General features: G+C 43.1%; 1 protein-coding gene across 1 annotated transcript in view; it reads left to right on the forward strand.

The window, feature by feature from the left end:
* The first annotated feature begins 859 nt into the window (after nucleotides 1-859).
* The window catches only part of LOC119242639 (myoferlin-like), a 37,410-nt gene continuing 13,430 nt past the window's right edge, over nucleotides 860-24,839 (forward strand). Inside the window, exons 1-3 of the mRNA XM_054693961.1 lie at nucleotides 860-1,193; nucleotides 19,097-19,152; nucleotides 21,615-21,706. Of these exons, the coding sequence (XP_054549936.1) occupies nucleotides 1,106-1,193; nucleotides 19,097-19,152; nucleotides 21,615-21,706 (236 nt within the window). The 5' untranslated portion in view covers nucleotides 860-1,105. The remainder of the gene's footprint in view (nucleotides 1,194-19,096; nucleotides 19,153-21,614; nucleotides 21,707-24,839) is intronic.

A 24,839-nucleotide genomic window follows, 5' to 3' on the forward strand; every position in this document is an offset into this window, starting at 1 on the left:
TAACAAAGGAAGGGAAGACACCACTGGGGTGAAGGTCCTGAATGAGTGGAGAGGTACTTCTCCAAGTTCATTGAGACTGTTAATAGCATTTGATGGGCCAGGAAAAACAAGTTCTCAGATATCAAAAGAATGTTTGCAGGGCCTCCCTGGTGGCTCAAGGGGTTATGCATCAGCACTGTTAAGCTATCTGCAGTCACTGCAGCACGAGTTTAATCCCAGCCAGGGAGCTAACCCACATGATGCAGCAGACCTCTCCTGTCTCACCCCCTGCTCCCCTCAGCAGTGTATTTCAGTCAATCTGCCTGTTCTGTTCCCCACTCTGTCGCTGGTGAATCCTCTCACCCCCCACCCCCAGCACCTCTGGCCTGCACCCCAGCTCTTGTATGCATAAATAAGTAAATATTTTTTTAAAAATAGAATGTTTACAGAAATCCTCTGGTGCAGTGGATCAGCTCCTCAACACACCAATTTTACATGTCCAGATTGGGTTTGCGTGAAATAAACGCAGTAATTCCTCTGTCATACAGTGGGGGGCACCCTTGGACTGATTTTTATTATTATTTTAGCTTTCCTATAAGTGGTTGGTGAGTGGGTGTGTTCAACAGCCCGAGAGAAGAAACAGCAAAAGTTAAAATAATAATAGCAATAAATGACTCATAAAGTTTTTAAAATTCTATGAAGTTAAGAAAATAATGGAAAAGAAACTGAAAACCAATGAATTCAGTTTCACAAATTGTTGCTAAAAGACAGTAGCCTGTTAGCGGTCTCCTGACCTTTCCACAATATTAGCCCCCAATTTACTGCAGTTTCATTTGTTGCACATAATTATTTTTAGTTGAGGCTTTGTCCTTTTCACTTCCACGTTTCCGAATTCTTCAGGGGTGCTCGCGACGCTGCGTAGACTCGGAAGTTTGGCTATCAGTTTACACGTAGCCTGCAGTAAATAATCCGTCAGAGATCCACCCATTTGCTTTCTCCCTCCCCTCTTCCCTGGAGAAATCCTCCCCGCTGGCTCTCCCGGGAAGGCACAGCCAGGAGTTCCAGGGCCCAAGTCTCCTTGGCAAATGGTCTTTTGCTGAAACTCGCTTTCTGCCCTTACGGAGCCATGCTTCGAGTGATCGTGGAATCTGCCAGCAATATCCCTAAAACGAAATTTGGGAAACCGGATCCTATCGTTTCTGTTATTTTTAAGGGTAAGGAAAAGTTTTTCTCTTTTTCTCAAGTGCTGTTTTGAAATGTTAGCTTCTTGGCTAACAGTCTGTGCAATGAAAGTCTGTGTTTATGCCACTGATAAAGCGTGCTTACCTGGGCAGGTCAGGAGAGAGGTCTGATTTCTGTGGGAGGCATTTAATTTCCCCTGGGCTTGGAGGCTCATTGAATGACTTGTTATTTTAATTCTAATAACAAGATTCCTGTTAGCCTTGGGTCAGAAAACTGTGTTTGTTAATCCCCAAACCTCAGATAGCAAAAGACACGTTTTGATTTCGGTTCTATGCTTTTGGTCTTTTTGGTTCAGCAGTATACATACATATTTATTTTCTCTGCCTATGTAAAATGGATAAAGGAGGGAAAAGGACAATTAAATGGACTGAGGTATCATGACTCCATAAATCAGCCTTCTGGGACATTTTTCGTCCCTGGGTTTTGGGTGGAGGGATGGAATTATTATTTTGGATTAGTTTCTCATCTTGTCCTGTGCTTCTTTGCAATTGCTCTTCATCTCTGCAAAGCTAAATGTTGCCTGCATGTTCCATGGCTTATAATTGCTTAGAGAGGGAAGAGCTCTGAACAGCAAGTCTGCAGTTAGGGGAACTAGTTTGGCCCTGCTAAATAACCTTGGGCAAGTGACCTCATTTCTCTGGATGTCAGTTTTCTTTTCTGAAAAATGGGGAAAGGAAGGTTTAAATCAGATGGTCTTTGAGAGGCCCATTGTAATTCCAAAAGGTTATTTTTCTATGACGTTTAGCTGCAGTCACAGTGGAGGGACAGGAATGGCTGTAATACCCTCTTCCAGGCATTGTGATTCCAGGTTTGCCTGCAGTGGTGTATCTAAGACTCAGTTTGGGAGTTTTATCATTTTCTGTTTGTCTAAAGTCACTGGTAAGATTGCCGCGCTCTTCTTGGTGGGAGGGATGAAGTGAGGGGGAGGGCAGAGAAAGCTGGACCCCTGATGCCCCAAGTTCCGGACCACGCCTGGCACTTTTCTCTCTTCCTCCAGGAACTGACTACTTCTCCATTCCACTTGCTGGCTTATCTCTGCTTTTTCTTTTCTCTCTCTCTCTCTCTCTCTTTTTTTTTTTTTTTTTTTTTTGGTCTGTTTTATCTCCTTATTGCTTTTCTTAAATCATTAAGTTAAGGATGAGCAAGAAAATAAAGTAACAGACCCAAAAGCTGCCAAGTAAGTGGTTGTTCAGTTAAAAAGAAAATGGATTTGAAGGCAAGTATGGGATTCTTGGAGACCAATGTGATTTTAGGAGCTGCTTAGTGAATATTGTGTAGTTATATCAACATTCACATGTACTAGATTTAAAATTTTTTTTCCTTTGAAGCAATTACATAATAAAGACATAATTTGAGAAGTTTATATCTTCACCGTGGACATGTAAAGACACCTAAAAATATCTTGGGTTCAACTGGTGACATCATTATCAAAGATTTTAAAGCAGAGTTTAACACTAAAATATGATTTGTCTGGAGTGTTTAAGCTTGACCAAAATTTTAAGTAAGTAAAAATAATGTCTAAGGCTAGGAACACAAACAATCCACTGAAGGTGGAAAACTCAGTGAAATTAGGCAAATATAGTCTATCCAAGCAATTATATTTACTAGATTATTTACTTTAGTGTCTCTTCCAAATCTCCTTTTATTATGTGAATTTATTCATCTGACAAGCAACCTGACAGAAGAAAGGACTCTGATCTTGGAGAAGGAACATCTGGACTATAATTGACATTAACAAAGAATCTGGTGACCCAAATTTAAGAACCTGGGTTTCGAGGGCCTCCCCGGTGGCACAGCGGTTGAGCGCTGGGTTGCGAAGCTGCCCGCAGCCTCTGCAGCACCGGTTCAATCCCCAGCTGCTCCCTGGCCACCGGCTGAGGGTCCCGCATGGCGCGCAGACCTCTCCTGCCGCCCGCTGCTCCCCTCAGCAGTGTACTTCGGTCCTTCTGCCTGCTCTGCTCCCCGCTCTGGCTCTGGTGAATTCTCTCACCCTCCCGCGCTTCTGACTGTACCCAGTGCTTGTATATAAATAAATAAATAAATAATAAATAAATAAATAAAAACTTAAAAAAAAAAAAAAAAAAAAACTGGGTTTCAAATTTCTCAGCTGTGAAATGATGGGACCCGATCTCCTTGGGGTTCCTTCACTTTTAAAATCTATAATTTTATAGTGCTATGTATTGACTACCTACCCTCAGCAAGATATGGAAGACACTGCCTTAGGTTATAGAACAGCTATGAGAAGGAATTGATAAAGAATATTGCACTTTTCTTGTTTTCAGTCTATCTCAGTGACTTAAAACGCTGCTAATGGCAACCCTTTCAAGGCATACCTCCCAATCTTGAGTACTGCATAAAATTAAGTAACATTAAGTTCTGACAGTTTTGTGGATACTTACATGCTGATGTGTCCATCAGAGTAACATGGAACAAAACCAGATGTGATCCATGGTGTGAACTGGGGCAAGAGCGAGGGAATAAGATGTAATAAGCCTTGACAGACTATCAAGGAGGCACCAAAGAAAATCCCTGTATTTACTGAAATGTGTGAAAGGTTGTCTCTTGGTAAGTACAATAGCAAGGTCAGGACAGTAAGTAGCACTTCGTTAAGATGGCTTGAGGAATGCCCCATGACGGGCATGCTGATGGTGATGCGGAATAGACAGACTTAGCCGTGCGCTAGAGAATGTGCCACACCATCAGCCTGCTGGTTTAGAGCTGGCTTCCGCCTTCTGTGTTCAAGCTCCTCTGAGGCTGACTACAGAATTACTCGGGATCTGGCTCCGCCCATGTGGATGTGGGCTTTACTGGAGCCCCTGCTGTTATGAATGTCCAGCAGTGCAGAAGTGGCTCATGAAAACCACAAAGCTGATTTGATTTTGGGGAAGCACTAGGTGCCATGCACCGGTGCTAAGTCTCTAGGTCAAGTTCCTCCCAGACAGAGGAGCGCACAGATAGCCGTGCTGCCGTGAATGCAGCTAAGGTTAGATTAGACAGACCTCTGAGACCTCTCTCAACACTGAGACTTGATTCCCCAAACTTAACAGGTTTTTTATTATTAGACTTTAAACTTTATAATTTTTTAATAAAATAAGTAATAAAGAAAAGAAAACTAACAATCTAGAGAGATTATACAACTAAAAAGTAGAAATTCTGACCACACTGCTGTTTTCTCTCCCCACTCTCATTACCTAAGAGTAATTAATCTCTCTGAGCATTTTGAATTTTCCCTTTTGCTATAAACATGTAAGTTGTTCCCAGGACTCGCTGTCAGCAGCGGTTCTAGAATGGACTTCTTTACAGTGCATTTCTTATCTTTCTGAATGGGTACATTTCCAAAGGACAGATTCTGGTCTACATGCCTTGCCCTTTATCTTGTCTTTTCTTTTAAAGGTGGATTTGCTGGATATTGCCATTGAATTCCATGTTCTCTTTGGCTTATCTTTTGCTTCTGCACCAAAATTTTTAAAAAGACTTGTTTGGAGATTTGCTTGCACAGACTTATAATGTGCTTTGACAGTGTGGCAGCACCTTGTTCATGTGAAACATCAACTCTAGGGAGTGTGGCTGTTGACACTGTAGTAGTTTTCTCACTCCATCCTTGTGATCTTGAGAATTTTTTCTCACTTCTGCTCTTCTGTAGACCTTTGCCTTGTGGGATGGCTTCTGTTGTTGTCCAGAAGGTCACCAAACAATTTTCACGCTATTACTTATTTTTTCAGAGCTGTTATTCCATTTGCTTATGCTTGGGAATGAAATCCTAGATGTATCTAGGACACGCTCCCCCTCAGTGAGCTTATTAACATGGAGTTTTGAACTAATCACTTGACCTCTCCGGGAACCTTTTTTGAAAATTGGGGTTATAATGGTTTACCTGAAAGCGAGTAGATATATAGAGATTTCCAGAGGCTGTAATTTATGTAATATTTTTTCTATTTGGAATTTTACAGTTGAATTTAAAAAATAACCTTTTAAATAAACATAAAAGCTATGAGGTCCCATTGAAGAATGGTGAAGTAAGATGGTAGAACGATCCAGTGAGTCTTGTTCACTGTCACCTGGGAAGGTTGTCTATCCAGGATTAGTCAAGAGGATTCTACCAGCTCACAATGACAACCATGCCAAGTCAGTACTTCCGTAGAATCCCTGAACTGTATTTGCAAAGCATTCAGGAAGGGGAAAGTGTTTAATCTGTTGAGTCATCCCTCTCACTTCTGGGAGAACAGAGCTGCAGGCTCACCACCCAAAAAAAGTGGCCACACCCTACTGTGACATGGGAACCCTCAAAGGATGCTTCCCAAAGGCACATTTTGTGGACATGCAGTCATTTATAAAACCCAGTTGCCTCTTGGAAATGAATTTACATGGCTCTTTTCCTTCTCCTCTATAACATATCTTCCATGCATACCCTCAAGATATGTCCTGGGTGTATTTGCCTGGTTTGAGCTTACTGGTAAGTTTCTTCATTCCCCTGGGATTTGGCCCTGCCAAGAGGCTATGGAATTTTTATATTCACCGCGACACCTAGTACATCACTGATGTTGAGTATGCACTTTAAACATTGGCCAGGGAAGCAAGAGCTAGCAGGAGATTGGAGACATCTTAGTACAATAAAATCATTGCTTCCCGGTGTTGAAGAGGACTGTTGGTAGTCAGCCAATCTCCCTTCTATCAGGAAGAATTACCTTTAATATTCTCTCAGGTGCTTTGTAGCTAAAGCTTGGCAAAGAGTCAGTTCACACATTCCCAAACACTGAACGTAACTAATTCCTAGCACCTGCTACCCAGGGGCAAATCGGTGTCATGGTGTTTTTTACATTCTTGATCCTGGTCAGGAAAATGAAGCTGTTAGTTTTTATGTTGACAATTTATACACAAAATGTTCCGTGGCTTATAAAGAATGAATAATGCATAGATAAAGCAATGGTTACCCTACCCCCTGTGGAACTCCTATTGAACAGCTGTTCCTTTCAGTGAGGGTGTGCTTTGAGTTGGATCTAAACTGAGTTTTCACTCAGAAATTGCTGCATAGACATCTGGCATCTGAAGCTTTATCAGTCCATTTGACATAAGGCTTTAGCGTATAAGGGCCCTGGCTTTGGCACCAGGGAGACCTGAATCCTATCCCACCCCTTACTTCCCATGTGCTCATGGGCAAATGAATTAAAATCTTTAGCTTCACTGTTCTTAATGACACCTCCAACATTGCTTGCAGGACTGTTGCAGGGTGAAGTAAATATATATGTGAACCTACACGTAGTAACCGATACATTTCCTTCCTTGTTTGATAGCATTTATTTTATGGAGTCTTAACAAGGTAGCAGACAAGATCTAGTAAAATATGCATAATATGGTTTGGTCTTCTAGACTTAGAAAAGCAACATTTAGAACACAAGATTGAAATAGAAACCAGAATAGACCTGCAAATTACAAAGAGCAGATGGTAGAGGGGAAAACTCCATGGAGAAGGTGTTACCTGACTTGGTCATCCTTTAAGGATGAGTGCCAATTTGACAGAGCTAATGAAAAATCAAGACATTCCACATTTAGGAACAACACAAAAGATTTGGGAGCGCTGGGCTGTGTGATGAAGCTGACAGGGGAGAAATCTGCAGTGATTCGGGATTGCAGACAAAGCAGCGGGGATCCAGTGGGCAGTGTTGGGAAGCACAGATTCAGACTGGTCAGGGGGACTAATGAGACAGCGTACTAGTTAAGGCTAATGCTTTCCAGGGCAGAGGGAGCTCCTAAGGGCTAGGATGAGAAAGAAGAACTAATATGAATGCTACCAAGGAAGCAACTGATTGAACTAAATTAATATAATAAATTGCAGTGGGCAGACTAATTGGACCATCTTTCTGTATAGTCCTCTGTGAGTGGGATTCAGCCTGCTTCCCCTCAGCCAGCATGTTCATCTGTCCTGGCCTAGGTGTCAGGTGTCAACCCCAGGTCCAATCAGCTGTACCAAGGATACAGAAGCCGAGTATAAACCAGACGAGTCTTCTAGAAGACAAGCTTTTGAGGCAGAGAACATGAACTATCCAGCCCAGCTCTTCCCTTTCTAACTTTCTGTTGTTCTCTGGTCCAAACACCTCTTCTTTTCTTAAACAGCTCTCACCTTTCTAGAATAAACACAGGGTGTATAAAGGGAGGGGTTTGGGGCAAGGCAGACTGGTGGCTTTATCACTGGGAGTCAATATTTAGGTGCAACTGTATTGCAAGTCTTTGTTTCCTCCTCTATAAAGTAGGTGAATGATCTGTACATCACAGTAATGGTGTAAGAGTCAACTGTGGTAAAACATAATCACAGTACCGGGCATGTAACAGTTGCATGGCAAAAGCTCATCCCTCCCATTTATGCCCCGCTTCTTCCCCCACCACTCAGAGGGACATTTGAGAGATGGTCCAGGCTTAGATGAGTAAGCGGAATGTGCGGGAGCTTGAAGGCACAACATGTGTCAGATTCATCTGTGAGAGCACATCATAACTTTCTGACAAGGCACATTGTAGGTTCCGTTTGTTTTTTAAGTTGTAGTCGTAGCATAAAATTTGCTATTTTTAAGTGCATTAAGTACATTCACGTTGTTGTGTAACTATCACCACCTTCCATCTCCAGAACATTTTTATCTTCTTCAATTGAAACTCTGTACCCTTTTAATAAGAATTCCCCATTTCTCCCTCCTAACCCCAACCCCTGGCATTTACCATTCTACTCTCCGTTTCTATGAATTTGACTAGTCTAAGTACCTCACAGGAGGGAATCATGCAATAGTTATCCCGGTATGCCTGGCTCATTTCACTTGGCATAATATCTTCAAGGTTAGTTTTCAGAGTTGAATAATATTCCATTGTATGTTGATATCACATTTTGTTTATCCACTTGCCCATCAGTGGATTGGTTCCACCATTTGGCTGTTGTGAATAATGTCGCTGTGAAGATTAGTATAGAAATACTATTTGAGTCCCTGCTTTCAATTCTTGCCAATATATAACCAGAGGGGGACTTGCTGGATCATTTGGTAATTCTCTATTTAATTTTTTGAGACACCACCATACTACAGTCATCTCCTGTGTAAAATGGAGAGGATACTAATCCCAACTTCAGAGTCATTGTGAGAATCAGCCTAAATAAAACAAAAGCACACAAAAAGTGCTTTAAATGTTGCTCCTTAGATCTCCCTGAGACTCTGGTATGGACAGCTTGAGAACACCCACTTTCTACACCACCACCACCATTTATTAAATTCTTACACTGTGTCCACTCCTGTGTGTGTTATCTTATTTCATTCTTATGTCATTTTTAGGAAACAGGGAGTATTATCATTCACTTTTCCCAAGGGGAAACTGAGGCAGAGACATGTCAGTGTTCAATTCAGGACTGTCTGGCTGCAGAGTCTGCAGGTATATTCCCTACTGTCATCATGGAAGAAGAGAGAACACACAACCTGTACCTCCCATCAGATTATAATTGTCCTCTCCCCACTCTGAATGGGTTGAGTTCTTAGTGTTTTGGGGTTATTTGCATCTAGTCTGAAAGAGGAAAAATATGTACCAAGAACAAAAGAACTTAAAAAAAGAAAAAGAAACCCAGCCCTACTCGGTAAGTTTCCACATGGAAATGAAAGCCTTTATGATGTCCTGTGAGTCAGAAGCTGGGAGCTGGCATAGCTCAGCAGTGAATCAGTTCCTCTGACAGTCGGGTTGGAGCCGTTTTTCCAGTGGAGACAAACACTAACATTCTATATGTAAAGTTTTAAAAATCTAATATTTGCTTGGTGGGGTAGGTGTCCACTTCACCCTACTCCAGTACTCTGGTTTAATACCTTCATCAGCTTTTTCATCGTTTTCATAAATTTAAAGTAGTTCTTTTCCTTATCTCACTTTCCTTATTTCCTTTCATTAAAAAAACCACTATTTTTCTTGTTTGCTAAGCTCTCCTCATGGAGTTCACTGCCTGGACACTTTCTGTTTCTCTCACTCCTCTATTTTGCTGCTCTTTCATCCTACCACTCCTCTCAAACATGAATTCATTCAACAAACCCTGATGCAGAGTGCACTCTACTGGACCATGTGCCTGGCTCACATGTCAGATAGGGGCCCAACGGGACGTGGCCCCTGCCAGCATGATGCTTGTAGTTGTGCCGTAAGCCCAGCAACTGTTCAGTAAATTCAGTTCAGAGTTTAAAGTTCTAGAAAGGAGTCATTATCATTTCTTGCATATGGTATTAATGATGACAGCTTACTAGCTACTAGGCACTATGCTAAGTGCTTCACATATATTTATTTAATTCTTGCCCAGAAATGAAGTCCCTCATTTTACAGTTGAAATGATCAAGGCTTGGGGAAGGTGAGTTTTCTTGTTCAAGGTCCCACAGCAGGTTCCAGATGGAGCTGAGGTGCATAACCCCTGCTGAGACTGAAACATCCCTCTGTGACTGGGTCATGGCCACCCAGAATCTGCATTGACCCATGGGCTAATGCATGTGGGTTCAGGGCTCCCAGCTCTATAGCTGAAGTCCAGGTTCTGTCTTCTCCTACCCATGGTATTTCCTGGGGCAAATTCAGCCTTGGGGGCATCTCAACAGACCAGTGCCAGAGCCTGGGGCATTGGTGCCTTTGGGCTAGACACCGTTGGCCTCAGGAGCCAAAGGCTCTCTGGTTTGTCTCCCCACTGTGCTGGACACATGATATTGACTTGAGGAAGGGAAAGGGACCTCTTTCCGAGGCTCTTACAGGCCAGAAGCCCATTTCTGGACTTGGTAACAGTTGTTCATCTAGGAGGTGTCCAGACATATATTGTTATACTTATTTTGCAGATAAGATTGAGTCTCAGTGAGGTCAAGAGAGGACAAAGCTGTGCAGCCAGGAAGAGACAAGGACCAGAACCCCAGTCCTGAGACTTAGTCCCATGCACTTTCCTGTTCCTCCAAGTGTGTCTGACTTTCTTTGAACTTGGCTTCTCCCTTGCTTAACTCTACCTCTCAGCCCCCTCCACTCACAAACAACAGTCCACAAACGCACGCGATTGATTCCCTTCATTCCAACCTGCCTAGTCAATAAAGTCAAAGCCATTTGTAGCCTTGGAAGGAGGGCTGGGAACAGTGGATTAAAACTCCCAGCAATGGCAAAAATCCTTTTTAAAGAGATTATTAGCTATGGAACATGGAGAAGTGAGCTGTGGCCAGTTCAGCTGGCTGTTTTCTACCTGGGAAGGATAAAGTGGATGATTCAGATTTTGACTCATTGTTTTGTGCTTGTTTTCACAGTTCTTTTCTATGATTGTCTTATTTTCTCTTGACACTCTCTCTTGGAATAGAGGGCACAGAGAACAGGATGGGCTCCATGCTGTCTGAAGGAGGCAGTTTATGATTCTAATTCTAATCCAACACTCAGAATTGTCTTGTATCCCAGGCACTTACATGCTTCAGTGTTTGAGCTTCAAGGTGACCTTGTGAGCTGGGCCTTTCCATCTGCTTCTTACAGGATACATAGACCTTGAAAGTCCCCTTTAAAATTCTAGGAATTCCTCATCTCCTCAGTCTGAGTTCAAAGAGAATTTGTCACGCACCAGCCTTAATTCATTCTCCAGGAAATTATGTCTCAGAAACTTACCAGCCCGGAACAGAAAAATATGTGACAAACTCAGGAGCCACAACACCTGCATTTAAATTCTGGCTTTGTTTCTAACTAGCAGGCGACCCTGGACAAGCCACTTAACTTCATTGTGTCTCAGAATAAGGATAATAATAGTGATAGTTAACATACAAAGCCCTTAGCAGACTGCCTGGCATTATATGAGCCCTCTATCTGGTAGCTATTATTTCTGGATATTAGGTACAAATACCTGTTGGTTTGTTTGTTTGTTTACTGGTACCAATATTTATTAATGAAGAACTCTAGACAAAGAGCATTGGAGTAAGTGGCCCAAGATCACATAGCTGGTAAGTGGTGAATGTGTCAGGCTACCAGATACCCTGTCTGTGAAGACAGGTAAGGACACAAGTTTAGAACTGGGGGCTACAGTTGAAGTCTGCCATTTACTAGCTCTGTGATCTTGAGCAAGTCAGTTAGTATCATCATACCTCAGCTTCCTCATCTGTAGAATGGGGATATGAATGCCTCTGCTATAGGATTTGACATGAATGTGGCTAAGTGCCCAGCACAGTTTCCACTGAGACACAGCCCAGGTGCCTGGCCTGCCTGGACTCTTCTACCGGTAGCCCAGTGCTTGGCAGAGCTGCGACAGGACCACTCCCCAGAGTTTACTCTTAGGAAGTAAATTCTATATGAATCATTCAGATTGCCTGAGTTTTCCTGTGGTTCCCTTGGAGGAACTTCATTTTCATTCAAGAGCTTATACACCTAAAAGGGCATCTCCGGGGCTATGCGGCAGTAGCCCATGCCCTTCTGTCTGGACATTCCTGTTTATCAGCCTTGGCTTGTATCACGGTTGCCACTTGGCTGCAATGTCTTTCCCCTAGAACCTGTTTGGTAACATCTCCTGGTGCAATGGGGCAGCCAGGGTTGGGCAGCAAAAAGCCAGATGGAGCTGGCTGCGACACATGTCTCAGTGTTCTTCCAGATCCTCTTTATCCTGAGGTAAGAAGGGTCTCCTGTAGACCCTTCCTAAAACTTCTTTGCCCTCTGGTTCTTATGCAGATTCTCCCAGATGCTGGTGGCTGCCAGGTTGACTGCCAGGGAGGAGCAGTCACTACCCACATGCTCCAGGAGGACCTCAGAGGCCTGCCACAGAGCCCCGGGGGAATTACTCCCTCTTCCTCTGAGCACTACGGCACTGCCCTCCAGGGAAGGCTCTACAACCTAGGAACTCCCTTGGGCTACACAAGGGATGCTGCCCTGGGGCTATACTAAGAAATAATGTAATAACTCCTGCTGATTTAGTGTTTACCACTGTTCAGCCCTGTGCTGAGCACTTTCTCTTCATTCTCTCTTAACCATTAAAGCAACGCTAGTAATAATGCTTATATGAACTTATTAAATCTAATTCTCTCAAATCATGGAGAAGTGATTCTTGGGGTTGGGTGGGCGGGAACACAATGTTAATAAAACACAGTCCCAACCTCCAAGGAGTCATGATCTGGCCTTAATCCTCCAATTTTAGAAACAATTCTGTGTCTATCTGCCAGAGTTTGAATCCCAGCATTACTACTTGCTAGCTGTGTGACCTCTGTTTAATTGCTTACCTACTCTGTGTCTTGGTTTCCTCCTCTGTAACTGAGGCTGATCATAATAGAATTTACCTCTTGAGGTTGTTGTAAGGATTAAATCACTGTCCACAGAGTACACTGGGAAGAGTGACTAGTTCACTAATTCATAGCACTTAGCGGTTAGCCATGCATGAGTGTGCTTTAGGGGATCTGTGAAATTTTAGGTCAACTAGTAGGTGACTTGGCACATGTATGTAAAAATTTCTCAAAGCAAAGGAGCCATAACCAAAGAAGATGAAGATGCACTTCTAAATGGGAGATTAGTTCTGCATGACTGTGCCAGGATATCTTGTTGATCTCCTTTGCCTACTAAAGAGCTGTTACTTATGGAAATTCTCCTGAGGCCACCCCATAAGACATGGCAGTCTAGCCAGTCAAGATGGGGATACTTCTTGGGCCTCCCCGGTGGCGCAGCGGTTGAGCACTGGGTTGCGAAGCTGCCTGCAGCCTCTGCAGCGCTGGTTCAATCCCCGGCTGCTCCTCAGCCACTGGAGGAGGGTCCCACATGGCGCACAGACCTCTCCTGTCTCGCCTGCTGCTCCTCTCAACAGTGTATTTCAGTCAATCCACCTGTTCTGTTCCCACTCTCTCTCTGGTGAATCCTCTCAGCCACCACATCTCTGGCCTGTACCCCAGTTCTTGTATAAATAAATAAATAAATAAATAAATAAATAAATAAATAAAAAGAAGAGCTGGGCCAACACCTCTCCTTCTCCTTGCAGGATTATGTGTCTTTCGCCATATTTATAGCGTGTTATCATTGTGGTGTTCTTATTTCTGTGGGTGCCTGGTGTTAACTGGTTGTTTTCTTAGGGTTCTTCAGGAAAACAGAACTGATAGGATACGTGTGTATACCTACATGTGCATGTATGTTTATGAGTGTATGTATACATGTATGCATGTATGTATCTACTTTAAGATTGTCTCATGAGCTTGAAGGGTCTGGCAAGTCTGAAATTTGGAGGACAGACCAGTAGACTGACAATTCAGGTAAGAGTTGACATTGCAGTCTTGAGTCTGAAATCTACAGGACAGGTCAGCATTCTGGAAACTCAGCCAGAAATTCTGTTAGTCTTGACGTAAAATTCCTCCTCTCCAGGAAACAGTTTTTGTTCTTAAGGTCTTCAGCATTGGGATAAAGCGCACCCACACTGTAAAGAGTAATCTGCTTTACTTAAAGACATTGTTTGCAAAAGTTCAGCACTTTTATGAATTACCTTCACAGCAACATCTAGACTAGAGTTTGAGCAACTGGCCCACAGCCTACCCAAGTTGACATGCAGAATTCACCCCCACTGTGGTCCTCTCAGCATGGATGTTGCACTCTTAGATGTCCTCATGTTTCTCCGGCCTTTAGAACAGTAGTCTAACACGTTATCTGGTAGGTGAACCGCAAAGGAAATGGTTCCATGGAAGAGGGTGCGGTGATTTGGCAAAGAGGGCCTGCTCAGGGAAAGCTTATTCAGGGAATGACATGTGGGTTAATTGCTCCATCGGTGACCTTTACCGAACTGAAAGAGAAGCAAGCATAGGAAATTCATAAACAGGAAATGAACCGTGGTCCAGAGTGGATTTTGCATTTGAGTCAGTTGTTATGTTCTGGGTTGAAAGTACTTAATTCCTTCCCATAGGAGCAAACAGTTATCTTAATAAAATTAGAGGGGGAAACCAGGGGTGATAGGTGACATGAAGGGGAAAGAATTTCTATAATTTCATGATATTTAGTTCTCGCAACTTTGATCTTCCTTTTGAAAAACAAATAGGTGGAATTGAATAATTGAATAACTTAACTATAAACATGTAAGACTCTCTAGTTGCTGATAAGAAAGAAAAATATCTACTTTTATTTGGTTTTGGCGGAGGTGTTTATGTGTGAGAATAGACTTCCCATAAAATGTACTGTATGCACATTTTGATAAAAATCATAGTCATCTTGGAAGGGTTTCTGGGTTTCTTCAGAAGGGGACTAGCTAATGCCAGCTACTTAATCCTTCCCTATTAGCTAGGGAGATAAAAGGGTGCAGTTGTTAAATGCGTGGACTCTAGAGTTCAGCCAGTCTAAGCTCTGTGATCTTGAACGAGCTACCTCACCATTTGGACTCGTTTTGCTCCTCTGCAAACAGGGGATGATAACAGAGCCTACCCCATAGGCTTGCTAGGGAGATTAAATGAAATGATATATATGATATATGTGAGGGACTTAGCACATGCCTGGCAGGAAGTGAGCACCCTCTGTGGGCTAGCACCGTAAGCACTAATGTTATGTGTAGGTGCCAAGAGCTGCAGGAAGTTCTACTTGAATAGTCAGTCCCACCTGGTCTGTGGTCAGCAGGCATATGCTGGAACTCAACTGTTTCCCTTTGTTCTCAACACAAAACTGGATTGTGTATTCAGGAACATGTATTGGAAGAATTGTAGAGCAACTTGTTTTTTCTCGCTGGATTATGAGCTGAAGTTATAACACCTCCCTTTCTTAAGTAGCTTATATCAGCCCATTGATGCTCAACCTGGCATTCGTGGGTCATTCCATGACCATAACTTCCCCACACAGCCTGATTGCCTCTGCTCCCTTCCACATCACGTGGTTCCAGCTGACCACCATGATGGCCACTACAGCCTTGTATCAGTCACCCTTGGCTGCATCTAGCTCCCTTATGGCTGGAAATAGGAACTATGTCTTGGGTAGCTTTATATCCCCAACAATGTCCAGCAGAGTGCCTGGCAAGTGAAATTTCAAAAATATTTGTTGGATGAAGAATGAGGAAGCTGATTAATGTTTGTGGAAGAACTCATTCAGTGGGTCAAATCATGGGCTGAGTTGTGAGTTCCTCTGTCCTGACCTCACTAGTCATTTTTCCATTCTTCTTCCCTCTTACAGGAAGGAACTCCAAGATGAAAATGAAACAGGCAAGCACATGATGGGGCTTTTTTTCAGTTGGTGGAAACATGCATAAAGATTTGCTTGGTTCCTTTATTTAATGACTCATAAGTTGCATTTGTGAAATGTTTTAAGCCAAGAAGTATCTCATACACTTGTGTTTCTCCACTTGCTAGCACATAGTAGGTACTTAATAAATATTTCAGAATGAACAAATGAACAAATGGCCTTTTTCATATTCTCCTGCTGACTCTGGAACATTCCTTTTCCCACCAAGAGAAGAAAGTCAATAGCACGAGGCTCCTCTCAATTCTTTGTCTGCAAAATGGAGATGAGAATGTTTATGAGGCAGAGTGGTTGTAGGATTTAGACACACAACAGAAGTCACAGTCAGGCATTAGGGGTGGTTGTTTAGCAGGAGCTGTTGTAATTGTGGGTAGAAGTCATTTTGCACAGTTCTAGCAGTTTAAAAATCCTTTGCATGCTTCCTCTCAAGAGCACTTTCTCAGACTATAAGCAGAGAGGAAGGTTGAGAGATTTCTGTCAGATGAGGAATGGGATCAGTGGAGAAGTGTGGGAGTGGAAATTTTAGGACAGCTTCTAGGATACATTAGGATCGGACCTGATGAAGGGCTCTGCAAGCCAAATGGAAAGACCACAGTCAGATCTAATTAGCGCAGGCTCTGACATGAGCTGATTAGAGTCAGGCTGAAGTTTAAAAAAGGAAGCCAGTGGGGCGAAGGGAATGCCCACTCAAGTGGAAAAGTTAATGCTTAGTAGAGTGAGGGTGATGACTCAAGGCTTTGCTATGCTGAGGTCTTGAAAGAATGAGGTGGTTAGTCTCACAGCCAGCCATGTGCTGGGAGCCTCAGCAATGTGACATTCAGTTGAACAAAACCCACCACCTCCCACATTCCACAGCAGCAGAGAGAAAGCGGGGGCCTGGCTTCAAGTATGGTCGCTCTTGTGAGACTACTTTGCTTCAAAATCTGGTCCTGCCACTTCTAACTGGTGACTTCTGTTTCCCTAGCTGTGAAAGGGGGATGAAAATAATTACATATGCTCCTAAGGTTAAAGATCAGATGATATAATAGGAGATATATATATATATGTGTGTGTGTGTTTTGTGTATACATGTATATATACATATATATAGTCTCTGCCCCAGTTCCTGTCATAGAACTCCTAAAACCCTTGTAATTTCTTTTTTTTTTTAAAGATTTATTTATGCAATCAAGAACTGGGGTACAGGCCAGAGGTGTGGGGGGTGAGAGGATTTACCAGAGACAGAGTGGGGAACAGAACAAGCGGATTGACTGAAATTCACTGCTGAGGGGAGCAGTGGGAGAAACAGGAGAGGTCTGCTGCACCATGTGGGTAGCTCCCTGACCGGGGATCGAACTCATGCTGCAGAGGCTGCAGATAACTTCACAGGTTGTGTCTTAACCCCTTGCACCACCAGGGAGACCCAATTTCTTGTAATTTCTTGTAATTTCTTGCATAAGAACTCAGGGTCATCTCTTGCTCTAATATTTGGTCTTTGAGCCCTTCCCTGACGCAGAGCCAGAGTCCTTGCATATCCCCAAGCGATAAGAGCACTAAGAACATCTATTGTTCTAGTGAGGCTACTCTGGGTGACTTCTGCACAGGGCCGGGTCACCAAAAGTCTTAACCATGATTAGATGCTTGAAATTTTCAACCTCTTTCCATTCCTTTGAGAAAGACTGGAAACAATGTTAATCATTGACATCCCTATGTGATGAAGCCGCAGTAAAAATCTGAGTAGTAGGGAATTCAGAGAGCTTCCCAAACAGGGAAGATGGTGCACCCCAACTTTGTAGAAACAGAAGCTCCTGCACTCAGGACTGCCCAAGGCCTCACCCTCTGTATCTCTTCATCTGACTCTTTGTGTCCTTTGCCATAGCCTTTCATAAGCTGATAAGCATAAGTAACTGGTCTACTGCGTTTGGTCAGTTGAAAGCACAGGCAACAAGCTGCACTTGTGATTGGTATCTGAAGTGGGGCGAGGGCAGTCTTGTGGGACTGAGCCCTTAACCTGTGGGATCTACACTATCTCCAGTAGCTGGAGCCAGATTTGAGGTAACTTGTAGAACACCCAGTTGGTGTTGCAGAAAATTGCTTGGTGGGGGACCTCCCCTCCCCGATAAATCTGGTTGCAGAAGTGTTGTGAGCTCTCTGTGTTGTAGGAAAGGGGACACACATGGGAAAGCTATGTGTTTTTCCCTAAAAATAGATGAGCTCATGCATGCAAAGCATTTTGTGTTGAAACATTAACATTTCTTTTGGTAGCTATTTGGGGATTTAGAGGCCCAATAAAAGCCCCTGCTCTTTGGACTTGCTCCAAGGAACTTTTAAGCACTGGCTAGATCGGCACTCACCCAGCTAGTAGGTCTACCTCCTAGTCTCTGACACAGAATGTGAACCTTGTCTCCTCAGAAAAGTTGTGCCAGGAGTAAAAGCAACTCCTCTCTGCTGGCCAGAGAAAATATTCATTTACTCATTACCTTGTACTGAGGCCTATTGGGGCTCATGTTTAAGCAGTGAAGATGCTCAGGCTTTTGCACCATTGGCCTCTGTGGCTTTCACCTGCGGCCTTGAATGCAGAAGGAACTTGGCTTTGGGCACTCATGCTTGATGGTGGACACCTGGGGTATGTTGTGGGCATGCGTAAGTGGGGCACACCTGAGCTGAGAGACTGAGGATATAAGTGCAGCAGAGAGCAGTGGAAGTCTGCCAGAGAGACCATGAGAGAACGCCAGAGAGCTCAGGGTAGGTAAAGATTCGCTGGAGGCTGGAAGGCCCACCAGCTTCTGGCTCCCCTGCCTGCCTGCCCCGCGCCTGGTTGCCACACTACAAGCGAAGATCATTAAAAGTCTGAAAAAGCCACTGAGGGCACCAGGACTGTCTTTTGTCCTCTGCCTGGACCCATAGAGAACCTGTCCTGTGCGTTGCTGGCACCACAGGTCTCATCACATGCAGATGCAGCAGGGTCTTCAGATCTAAAATGCCAGGTTTATATCAGGGCGCCAATGCCAGGATGAGCTTAGATGCATCCCTTGTTTTCTTTGAGTCTTAGTATCCTTATTTATAAAATGGTGACGGCTGCATGTCAAAGGTTTGTTTCACTATCTTTGCAACAAGTAGGAGCCACAGAAGCCCATGGGTTACCTTGATCTGCAGGAGTTGGTGAGGGAGAGATAGAGGGTCAGATATTTTCATGAATCTTAGTTCCTCCTTCGCTAACCCCTGTTGAACTCGGGATGGGTAAACAAACTGCCATTCAGTTTGGAACTCTGTGGTGCAGGAGGCTTCAGGTGGGGAAGGTGAATGGGGAAATGGACACTTGTGGTTGGTCCTCAGGAGTAAATAGTCTTTGTTTTTTTTTTTTTAAGATTTATTTATGGATACAAGAGCTGGGGTACAGGCCAGAGGTGTGTGTGTGTGTTGGTGGGAGGGGTATGAGAGGATTCGCCAGAGACAGAGTAGGGAACAGAAGAGGCAGATTCACTGAAGTACACTGCTGAGGGGAGAGCAGGCGAGACAGGATAGGTCTGCTGCACCATGTGGGTTGCTCCTTGGCCCTCGTGCTGCAGAGGCTGCAGATTGCTTCATAGTGTGGTGCTTAACCCCTTGCGCCACCAGGGAGGCCCAGTAAATGGTCTTTGAATGAACAAAAAAATGTTCTTTGAGTGGTACCTTTTCTATAGATATTTCTAATTGATCGATAATTCTTATTTTGTATTTACAGATGAGAAAAAGAAAACAAAGAAAGTTGATAATGAACTCAACCCTGTCTGGAATGAGGTGACTTCATTGTTTTTTAACTTTGTTTAAGTGTTTTTTTAAGTAAAACTGTTGTTTCAGTAGATAAACTGCATCTGATGGTCTCAGCTTTGGTCAGAGGTTGGCTCTTCCCTTAGGGGGAGAAGCTGTGCATTTCAGCCCCACCCCATCCCTTTGTGCTCACCCAGAGGAGAGCAGTTCAGGAAGACACAATACCATGACGTGTCCTGTGCAGGGTGGTGTGATTCACAGAGCCTGGACAGAAGTAGGGATCTGTGGGTTCCAGCCCGGAGCTGGCTGTACCACTTGGTTAGGCTATGCTGCATATCTGGGGCACATCTGTAGAGCCAGGGGAGGGACTAGATCCTTTCAGGAGTCCCCCGGGGGGAAGCTCCACAACTAAAGATATATCTGCAGGCAGCTCCTCAGGAGTGCTTATGTGACACTGTGTGTCTAAGTAATGACATTTACTGTTTTTTGTGTAAATAAAAATAATATATACTTAACATGGAAATTTTGGAAACCTCAGATTAGTGTAAAAAATTACCTTTGGTTCCACTATCCAGTGGCAACAACTGTTAACACTTGGGATGTATAATAAATGCTTTTTAAGTTAACATATTTAATAAAATGAGCAATTTAGCATCATATGACAAATATGAATTGCAAATAGGAAATTTTCTATTATTTCCATATTAATGTCATATCCTGAGCCTATGTCATATCATTCCATTCAAAAATATTTTTAATGACTATGTCATATTCTATTGAAGAGATATCATTTATTTACTTCCTTCCCCCACTGTTGACTTTATATCTATTTTATAAATGGTTTAGTAGTGTTTAATTCAGATATGTGAAAATTTTAATTATTTCTACCGAGTAGGATTTTCCTATCCTGACTAGTTTTTTTAAAAGTTAGTCATCAGCCTCATTGTTTTTTCCCAAGGTGGGTCCAACCTCCCTGGGTAAACACAGTGATAAAAGTCTTTGTTGTTTTCACTAAGTCTCTAGGCTGTGAAGATGGTCCCCTCTACTGACTGCTGCAAATGTTTTCTCCCCCTCATTAGTTTTACTAGCTTTTCTTAGTGCCCTTCTGAAGACCCTACAGATCTCACGCAGGTTGGAGGGAGTTCTACTTCTCTGCAATTTCACTGCAGTTCATGACATGAGTAGCTGATTACCTGGTCTTTGAGAGCAAGAGGCTCATCTGGTTGGAACCTGTGGAATCCAAGCCCCTCACACAGGCTCCAGGAAAATCAAGCAGATGAAAAGCTCATATCTGTGTGCGCTTAGTGCTTCAGGTTTTGAATAGTCTTAACAGGCCTCTTTATACTTTATACTTTTTATACTTAACAGGTGAGCCCAAATGGCCAGTGTTAGAAAGGGGTGTGATCAGGTCAGGGCCTCTCCTCAGGGCATTATCTTATTTTATTTTCCAACATTTATTCCCTCCCCTCCATTGCCAATTTATTTATCAAGTAAACACTCCAGTTGTAGTTTTATAACTGAAACCAAACCTAAATGAAATGATAATGCCCAATCCACTGGTGTCCGTGGGTGTGTTCTGACGTGAGCTGTGAGGTGCCTTCTCAGTCCATCCCCATCCAGTGACAAGGAGAAACATCAATTTCATCAATAGACGCTGCTTTGTTTAATTCATTTATTACAGAACCAATCGGAGGCATCATCACGCCAATTGGTGTCATGCTGATTTTTTAAAAGATTTATTTATTTATTTATACAAGAACCGGGGTACAGGCCAGATGAAGGGAGGGTGCGAGGATTCTCCAGAGACAGAGTAGGGAACAGAACAGGCAGACTGACTGAAGTACACTGCTGAGAGGAGCAGCAGGCACGACAGGTCTGCAGCGCCATGTGGGACCCTTGCCGGCCAGCCAGGATCGAACCGGTGCTGCAGAGGCTGAGGACAGCTTCACAGTGCTGCGCTCAACTGCCTGTGCCACCAGGGGAGGCCCTGATTTTTTTTTTTTACATTTGCCATAAAGCAACAATTTATTTGATTAAGATACAAGTATCATGTGACAATAGCACTGACCACAGTGGGACTTAAAATTGGGGTTGATGTATTTTAGAACTTGTTTCTTAGATGATTCATCTCTTTGTTTGAGAACAATATGATTAGGAAGAACAAGTAATTTTAAAATAACCATTGAAGAAAGCATTTTACACACACATTTCATTTTATTCTTGCAGCAGTTATGGTAGGTGTTAAGTCAGTTCTCTGACTGTGAGACAAGGGTCTGGTGACTGGTCTAAAGCTACAGAGCCTAGAAAATGGGAAACCAGATGTTCCAGCCCCTTTGAGTCTAATCTGGTTTGCTCTTCACCAACCCTCTGATTCAGAATGTAATCATTTCTATCTATAATTCATAAGATAGTCATTGGTACAGATGTTTAGTATCCATTCATCTTAATATCAGCCCTTTAACAGTCTTGTTTTTACATCCTTTTGTGGACAGATTTTGGAGTTTGATTTGAGGGGTTTTCCACTGGACATTTCATCTTCCCTTGGGATTGTTGTGAAAGATTTTGAGACAATTGGACAAAATAAGTAAGTTGATTTGCTCTTTACCACTTTGCACAGTATCTCATTATTGTTGATTTTGTCAAAGAAACATCTCTAATGACATTTTATAATCCTTTTAATATAATTATGTTTTAACTCCTTGCCTACCCCTCTCCTAACTTATGAGCCTATACTAGACATGGCTAATCAATCAAGATGTTTCCCCCAAACTATACTCCTAGGAGTTTGCAAACATTAAGCCCCACTAGTCTATTCAATTTGGCACTTAACAGGCAAATCTATTTACTCTCTTGAAATTTCTTTGTTAACTGCATATATTTACTTCCCACCTCTGTTGGCTTATCTGAACTATGGATATATTGGACACAAGCAAAATAATTTCTTCTTTCAATTATGTAGGACCCATACACATCTCATTCAACTTCTGCTTTCTGCCATTTTCATTTTAATGTCTCACTAGCCTTTTAAGTCCATTAGCTATGAACAAGATCCTTTCCTTGTCTTACTATTTCAAATGGGGAAAAATCATGGTGATGCCAAATGTTGTCCCCAGGGTAAAGGTGCAGGACTTCCCAAAACAGGTACCCAGAGGACAGAATGGCCTCAGTAAATTCATCCCAGTCCTTGATCTGGACTTGAGCCTTGTAATCTTACAACCCAATCTTTGGTCACGGATTCAAACTAACCAAGCTCACAAGAATACTCACTTATTATTTTCCAATGGAAATAAATGTCTGATTGGAGGACATTCTCTGATCAATGCATCTTCCTTCATGTTATACTACATGGGAAGCCAAATTACTCTCTGTCCTTGATTGTAAGCTATCATTGGCTGTAAGATGTGCTATTAACTTAAAAAAGGTTTGTGGAGGAGGGAAGGATTCTGTATTTAATGCCCACATCAACTGTAAGAAGCATCCCAGTTTTTAGCTATGTCAATACAAAGGAGGTCCAGTGGATTTAGTGGAGGGTTATTAAGTGCTTTCGTGCTAGGCATGGTATGGTGACATACATTTGAAGATGTGTGAATGTATATTCCTAAAACACATACAGCAAGATAAACCAATGTTACCTTAATAAAAAACAGAAAAGCAATTGAAAACCAAAAATCATCCAATGTGTGTCTTAGCCATAGTCAGAAGGCTGCAATGAGAACAATACCTTTGAATGAATTAGTGAGGTAGGGTGACCATAGAACCTGATTTGCTTGGGACAGTCTTGGCTTATTGTCCCAGCATGATTAATAATGTCCCTTTTGCTGTCAACAGTGGCTTGGTTTGGACAGTAAACTTAAGGGTCATGCTAGCCGTTGGAGTCTTCTCTTAACACTGTGAGGTAGGAGAGCCTGGACAGACATGTACCCGAGACAATGCTTTGATAGGTATTGCCCGTGTTCACCTGTGACGAGAACCATTTTTCCGTGTTCCATTGCTGACCAATGCCCCTTGTGACTGATGAATTTTCCCCCTTAAACTATATAAATTCATTCTGGCAGCTTCTCCTCCCCTCTTGGACTAGAAAACATTCAAGCTTCTTAAGATGATATTGCCTCTCTTAACTTTGAACCAATTATGTGATTATCTACCTCTCACTCCCGTTCCCATGAACAGTTTGGAAATCTCTGGATTTCCTTCCTTTTACAGCCTAATCTGTTGCCACATCTTACATCGTCTTCCATCCTATTGAGACACAGGGCAAGCTAGAGTTATTAGGCAGTTTTAGGGACAGTGCAGGAGGGGATCTCTGAAGAATTTAGGGAGGCTTCAGAGATAAGGACAACCAAGGGAATGTAACCAATTCCACTGGGAAAAACAAACATCTCAGGACCAAGGACAACACTGTTAACGCTGGTCCTGTTTTCCTTCAGGTGGTAAAGGGAGGCGGAGATTGGAGAAATGGGAGAGTGGTTTAATTTATGGACAACTTAGAAGGGCACCTGTTTAACTTCAATGCAGGGATGTCCATCCAGAGGACTGGGCCATAAAGATAAAGATGCAACAAATGGGGAAAGACAGACCTGTTAGATAAGGAATGTGAAGATCCCCCACTCAGTAGCAAATTAAGTGAGACAGCCGAGAACTAACCAATCACAAAGAGACTGATGGAGCTTTAGAATAATTAGGGAAAGAAGGTATATATTCCCTGAGACACGACCCCACTTTGGCTTCCTTGCCCCTCCTGGGAGTCCCACTTTATTTCTGTTCTTTTTCTCCTCAATAAACTTTTTCTTTCTCTAAACAAACCTGCCTCTTCTCGCTTGCCTGAGCATCTGCGAAGTTCCTGCTGCGGCTTCGTGAGACACCAACCCGTGGGGGTCTAGTGGCTGGGGCTCAGCACTGCCCCTGCAGCCTGGGATCCGTTCCTGGCTGGGAGACTAGGCCTGACAATTCCGGTATCACTATTGTCAGTGCCACATGTTTACTGCCTTTGGCCACAGCCACCAGCCTGGTTCAGGCCTTTAATTTTTGCCTCATCTGTTAACATGCTTATGAGTCTGGTAGCTAGCCTTGGAGCTGCCATCCATTTTCAAAAAAGGCCTCACTTTCCTGAAGGTCCTTTGCTTGTTAACTTTGCAGGGATACTGACATTGAGACCAAGGTTGCTAAGAATGGGGTTGGGCATCTTAGGCCTTGTGGCAGGGTCCTCAGGGAGGTCTGTTAAATTGGGAGATTGGTTCTCTGTGCTGCACATTTGCCTGCATAGTTGTTCACTGTCTTCCAGTGAAAGGCTGACCCTGAGTCTGCTTTGGAATGAATAGTCAAGGTGGCGACACCCCTCTCTGGCCTGAGCTTTCACTGTACTAAGTGGTGTGCTTTTCTGCAGCAGCTGAGAGTCACAATCTTTGGCCTTGATTCCACCAACTGCACAATGCATAGACCTTGTTCAGGGTGCCCAGACCTCACAGGAAAAAGGAATTAAACCCATCTGGGAATAAGCTGTTTGCCCAGAATACTGATGTGTTTTGGCTCCAAATTTTTCTGTTGCATTTCTACTGAAGAGTTTGTTTGAGGATCTGCTTGCTGCTCATTGTAGGAATGTTTCCTTTACCTGGAGGTGCAAGATGGGGACAGGATTTTTCTGCCAGCTTAAGGAATGTCCTACCTGTTGACTTCCATGTTGCCATGGAGACTGGTTGTGTAAATAGGGCTCTCACTCT

Source organism: Talpa occidentalis, unplaced genomic scaffold (genome assembly GCF_014898055.3).
Source record: "Talpa occidentalis isolate TD23 unplaced genomic scaffold, MPIMG_talOcc4v2.1 talOcc4.129, whole genome shotgun sequence".
NCBI classification, from domain to species: domain Eukaryota; kingdom Metazoa; phylum Chordata; class Mammalia; order Eulipotyphla; family Talpidae; genus Talpa; species Talpa occidentalis.